Genomic DNA, 6,575 nt, shown 5'->3' with positions numbered 1-6,575 from the left:
AAAAAATACAAAAAACTAGCCGGGCGAGGTGGCGGGCGCCTGTAGTCCCAGCTACTCGGGAGGCTGAGGCAGGAGAATGGCGTAAACCCGGGAGGCGGAGTTTGCAGTGAGCTGAGATCTGGCCACTGCACTCCAGCCTGGGTGACAGAGCGAGACTCCTTCTCAAAAAAAAAAAAAGAAAAAAATTAGTCTGCTCAAACGTAGGAGCTGTTTGCACTCAGCCAAGTCTTACAGTACTCACAGAATCAAACTATCTCAATCCTGACTCAAAAGATTACCTACACCCTCTCTGAAACGAATTTGCATAAGAACTGTTTATGGGAATGCATCTTGATGGGGCAGCTGGGTTGTTATGAAATATTCAGGAACCCAGCCCACTCTAGAACTCACCTATAGCACAAAGACAATGTTGGGCATGCTGGTAGAGGACCACTAGAATCCAGCAGCCCGGACCCCTTTGTGGTCAAGAAAGGTGGGAAAATAGGTGCAGGACTGCTACATCGGTAAGCATAACTAATCCGATAAGCAGAGGTCCATGGGTGGTTATGCACCCTGGAAAGGAATAAGCATTAGGACCAAAGAGGATGCTCCAGGACTAATGCTCACTGGAAAATGACTAGGGGTGCTGGCATCCCTATGTTTTTTTCAGATGGGAAACGTTCCCCCCAAGGCAAACACACCCCTAAGATGTATTCTAGAGAATTTGGCCCAAGAGTGTATGTACCTTTTTCCCTCTCAGACTTGAAACAAATTAAAATAGACCTAGGTAAATTCTCAGATAGTTATATTGATGGTTATATTGATGTTTTACAAGGGTTAGGACAATCCTTTGATCTGACATGGAGAGATGTTACTGTTAGATCAGACACTAACCCCAAATGCCACCATAACTGCAGCCCAAGAGTTTGGCAATCTCTGGTATCTCAGTCAGGTCAATGATAGGATGACAACAGAAGAAAGAGAACGATTCCCCACAGGTCAGCAGGCAGTTCCCTGTGTAGACCCTCACTGGGATGCAGAATCAGAACACGGAGACTGGTACCGTAGACATTTGCTAACTTGCATGCTATAAGGACTAATGAAAGCTAGGAATAAGCCTATGAATTATTCAATGATATCCACCACAACACAGGGAAAGAAAATCCTACTGCCTTTCTGGGGAGACTAAGGGAGGCACTGAGGAAGCATATCTCTCTGTCACCTGACTCTATTGAAGGCCAGCCAATCTTAAAGGATAAGTCTATCACTCAGTCAGTTGCAGATATTAGAAAAAACTTAAGTCCACCTTAGGCCCGGAACAAAACTTAGAAACCCTGTTGAACTTGGCAACCTCAGTTTTTTTATAATAGAGATCAGGAGGAGCAGATAAAATGGGATAAAAAAAAAAAAAAAAAGCCACCACTTTAGCCATGACCCTCAGGCAAGCGGACTTTGGAGGCTCTGGAAAAGGGAAAGGCTGGGAAAATCAAATGCCTAATAGGGCTTGTTTCCAGTGTGGTCTGCAAGGACACTTTAAAAAAGATTGTGCAAATAGAAATAATCCGTCCCCTCATCCATGCCCCTTATGTCAAGGGAATCACTGGAAGGCCCACTGCCCCAGAGGACAAAGGTCCTCTGAGTCAGAAGCCACTAACCAGATGATCCAGCAGCAGGACTGAGGGTGCCCAGGGCAAGTGCCAGCCCATGCCATCACCCTCCCCAGATATGCTTGACCATTGACAGCCAGGAGGTTAACTGTCTCCTGGACACTGGTGCAGCCTTCTCACTCTCCTGTCCCGGACAACTGTCCTCCAGATCTGTCACTATCCGAGGGGTCCTAGGACAGTCAGTCACTAGATACTTCTCCCTGCCACTAAATTGTGACTGGGGAACTTTACTCTTTCACATCCCTTTCTAATTATGCCTGAAAACCCCACTCCTTTGTTAGGGAGAGACATCCTAGCAAAAGCAGGGGCCATTATACACTAGAATTAGCAGAAGGAAAAAGGGTAAGTATATATACAGACTCTAAGTATGCTTACCTAGTCCTTCATGCCCACGCAGCAATATGGAGAGAAAGGGAATTCCTAACTTCCGAGGGAACACCTATCAAACATCAGGAAGTCATTAAGCCCCAAAATTCTCCTTACCTCTGAGTCTACTTCCTCCGATCCCTGCCTAAAGATAATTTTATGGGGAAGAAGATTTGCTTGTGTCTCTCCAGGTGACAATCAGGTGCCTATGTGGGTGCCCACCAAACATCTGAAGATCTATCATGAGCCACAGCACCAAGTGGACCCACCTGTACAGTGCAAATTGAAGGTTTAAGGATTGCTTTTAAGCCTTGATTTGCTTTCTCTATGCCTTCTGTTAATCAGAAAAGGCCTATTTCTCACTATCAGTGGCCTCCTGGCTACAGCCACAAAAGTTTTTGCTTCTGTTTCAGTAGATTTACTAATGTGGGGGTGAGGGTATGCTTGCATTTTTGCAGGAGATGAGCGAACCGTGTGGATGCCCTCAAGATGTGTACAACCATGGAACGGGAGACTGGAGGGACGCATGAATCCCAACCATGGCCCGGGTTCCCCTAGTATGAGCCATGAGCCAGCTGAATCTGAATACGAAGATGGAACAAGGACTGACCAGAGTCACGATGCTTAATGGACCAGTGCTTTCTGACTCAGCTCCTCTCTACCCTGAATACAAGAGCCCCTAATAGTTAGGCAGGAGTATCATCACCCCTATTCAGCATGAAGAAGTTATAGAAGAAGGACCTTCATCCTTCTGCAACCCCTAGGATTAAGAGTCCTCTTGTAAAAGGGAAAGGGGAGGTATGTGGGAAACATTCAAACCAGAGTGACTCCAGTTTGAATAAGGGCTAAGAAAAATGAAGCTGGATCACCAACTGGCAATTAAAGGCTGCACAGCCTGCAACTGCCTTGCTCAATTAAAAGAGGCAACCTCTTGTAATAATGATAGCTAGTAATAATGATAGTAATAATGATACCTTCTCTTTTACAAAAAGAGGGCATGTTGGGAAAAAGCTGAGTGTTGGGAGGGAAACTGAGACAGGGCTTGCATAATGTCCTCTCGAATGTGTCTAGACTTGCTGGCTCCTTGCTTCTAGCCTTCCAAGGCTCCTACTCCCATTATCTCAAGTAGCAGAACATGTTCCATATAAATGCTAAACCATCACAGCTGTAGACCATGCTTGTGCCCTTTTGATCTCCACATTCTCACCACCTATTTCTTTGTTAGATTACCAATAAATACCGTGGGCTCCCAGAGCTCAGGGCCTTCGTGGGCTCCACGATAGGGATGGCCCCCTGGTGTCCCACCTTTCTTAAACTGTCTTTTTCTCAATCCTTTGACTCCACCAGACTTTGCCACCCCCACAACCTGGTGTTGGGTCTGATCACCCCAACACTAATAAAAAGAAATGACAGAATTAGAATATCATATTTTGCAACCAAGCACAAATGAATTAATGTAGTCATTAAGCATCAACGGCTGCTAATACCACAAAGACAACCAGATGGAACCTAATGGAAGAACACAACATGTATACAGTCTTGCTAAAGACCTAACATCTGCGACTGATCAAGCCTCTGGATCCAGCTGCCAATTTATAGGAAATACAGAGGATAAAAAAACATACAGAACTGCATCATGAGTAATCTATTAGCAAAACCCAGACTGTGCGAAATGCTACAGCCCAAAAAGCCTAGGTTCCTGAACAAACATATTGAAGGAAAAGAAAAATGAAGGAGGGAACCTAAAGATTAAAAGATTTAAAAGACTTTCCTTTTTTTTTTAATGGGCACGACTATAGTGTTTAAGGATGCACATCTGGTTGACAGAAGTATAAAGAAATACAAGGAAGTGATCAAAGTCACAATAGTGGTTACTTTGGGGAGGACAAATAGGTTATGACAAGGCTGTGAAAGGGCTTCTGCAATGACTAAGAAAATTCTCTCTTTACCTAGGTACATATTAGAAGGGTATTTTATAATTAAGCTATATATGTGTACATTTTTCTATGTGTTTTACTTAATACAAAATTTTTTCAACTGAAGTTACCAGCACATAATTCAAAAATTAAAACAAATGAAAGGGTATACACATTGAAAAGCATGTCTCCTACTCACCCCTACCCCACCCTAGATACCCCAGTTCCACTCTCTAAAGGTAACAACTGGTGCCACCTCCTTTTGTAGCTTTTCCAGAGAAAATGGATTATTTTTAAGGGATAAATACATGCCATAGCATTTTAACACAAAGTTTTCAATACAAAGGCCATGATTGTTACGTACCTCTTCAAAGAGACATAACGCTGCCTCGTAAAGGGAGCACAAGCCATCCGATGTTCTGGTTGGTTCTCTCCACTGACTCCGATCAGCAGATGAACCCTATAATTGAAACATTGTGGGACACAGTGTAGGAAGGGGAGAGACATATGAATTAAAATTACTTAAACAGTCTACAAAAACACCTATTTGAAGACCTGTTTATATAATTATGTGCACTGAAACCAAATCCTAACATTAGGTCATGAAACTAACTTTTACAAGGAAGTTTTATTAAACGAGCTGGCTACTGCATCACATGATAAATTACATGCCAATCCCTCACTGATTACCTTATTAAAAAGTGATTTATTCCAAGGGACACAGGGCCCTAGAAACAATCAAGGAAGCAGAATTTTGCCAGTTACCCACTCTTTGGGTGACCAATATCCAGAAAACGTGGTCTCAGAAAATACTCCCAATGGGTATATTGCCCACCTGCCTCCCACCTGACAGAATATAGCCAGCTTTAGTAATGACTTGACCAAAGCAGCAGAAAGTCTGTACCTCCCTTCTTAGTTTCACCACAACCAAGGTCCCAGTATTACAGTAGGTAGCTAGTTAGACATTAGCAGGGCAGGAGAGGGCCACCCCCCAACCCCTACCACCAGGTATGTCAGGTGACCATCAAGTGATGGTCAGGCAGTGGTTAACTGTCCCTCTAAAACAATAATTGATTGCAGCCAGTACCAGGGAAAGGCAGTCTCCCAATAGACAGAAAAAAACCTGAAACTTGTGATCAGCAACTTGTTGATAAGATCTCAGAAGCTGGGTGAGTGGGATCAAGCATGCACATTAAGAGGTAAAATGGAGGAGTTCAACTGGTATATGACCTTCTAGGGACATTCAGTGGGTAAGGGAAGAACGCCTCAAGAGAGCATGCGTACAACGCTGGTAAACACACTGTGCATGCTCCCCTCTCAAAGGCTGGCAAACCACTGTGCATGTGAACAGCCTACCCCAAGGGAAGAAACACAGGACCCGGGAAGTATACTAACATATAAAAGCCTAAGTCAAAAGTCAACCTGGGCACTTGATCTCTCAAGTCACCTGCTTGGCCCTCTTCCAAGTGTACTTCACTTCTTTTCTTTCCTGCTCTAAAGCTTTTTAAATAAACTTACACTCCAGCTCTAAAATTTGCCTCAGTCTCTTTATGCCCCTCAGTCAAATTCTTTTTCTGAGGAGGCAAGAATTGAGGTTACTGCAGACTCATAAGGATTTGCCACTGCTAACACCAGGAAGTCAGTTCATCTTTTTCCTAGCACAGCTGAGGAATCACAGCACCTCTCTGAGACTTACTGCCTACTCTCCACAACAGGACCCAATGGGAGAAATCATTATCTCATCAAAAAATGATAGGACAGGCACGGTGGTTCACGTCTGTAATCCCAGCACTTTGGGAAGAGGAGACAGGCAGATCATTTGAGCTCAGGAGTTCAAGACCAGCCTGGCCGACATGGCAAAACCCCATCGTTGCTACTAAAAATACAAAAAAAAATTAGCCAGGTGTGGGGGCACATGCCTGTAATTCCAGCTACTCGAGAGGCTGAGGCAGGAGGATCACTTGAACCCAGGAGGCGGAGGTTGCAGTGAGCCAAAATCACGACACTGCATTCCAGCCTGGGCAACAGAGCAAGACTCTATCTCAAAAAAAAAAAAAAAAAAAAAAGATAAATCAGAAAGTGAACTAAATATCCATTGTCCCTCAAATTTCCATATCCGAGCACAAATGTCAAGTTCTTTCTATAATTTATCCATCATATAATTGTGAAATTTTCATCAGTGGCTTTATTTCAAAGGATACTATATTGTAAAAATAACTGTATTCTAAATTATCTCTTCACAGATACATCACAGAAAAGTATATCCTCTACAGGGGAAGAAAGACTGACTTAGATAACCCACAAGATCTCATCCAACTCTAAGATTCTGTGATTTTCAAATCAGGCTATTTTAAGTAACATGATTCCAAAATAATAATTTAAAAATGCATATTTTGGACCAAGTACAAAATTCCAACTAACGTCTTCAAATGTCCACAGTATTTACACCTAACTCTAAGGTGTTTTTTTTTTTTTTTTTTTTTTTTTTTTTTTTTTTGAGACGGATTCTCACTCTGTCGCCCAGGCTAGAGTGCATTGGCACAACCTCAGCTCACTGCAACCTCCACCTCCCGGATTCAAGTGATTCTTGTGCCTCAGCCTCCCAAGTAGCTGGGATTACAAGCCTGCACAACCATGCCCAGCTAAT

General features: G+C 43.2%; 1 protein-coding gene across 1 annotated transcript in view; it reads right to left on the bottom strand.

Annotated features, from left to right (window-relative positions):
- The window catches only part of HERC1 (HECT and RLD domain containing E3 ubiquitin protein ligase family member 1), a 239,046-nt gene that overhangs the window by 155,993 nt on the left and 76,478 nt on the right, over window positions 1-6,575 (bottom strand). The window contains 1 exon segment of the mRNA XM_017863682.1: window positions 4,293-4,388. Within this exon segment, the coding sequence (XP_017719171.1) occupies window positions 4,293-4,388 (96 nt within the window).

The sequence above is a fragment of the Rhinopithecus bieti genome, unplaced genomic scaffold (genome assembly GCF_001698545.2).
Source record: "Rhinopithecus bieti isolate Rb0 unplaced genomic scaffold, ASM169854v2 scaffold_72467, whole genome shotgun sequence".
In the NCBI taxonomy this organism is placed as follows: Eukaryota; Metazoa; Chordata; class Mammalia; order Primates; family Cercopithecidae; genus Rhinopithecus; species Rhinopithecus bieti.
This window is presented reverse-complemented; position numbering and strand designations above follow the sequence as displayed.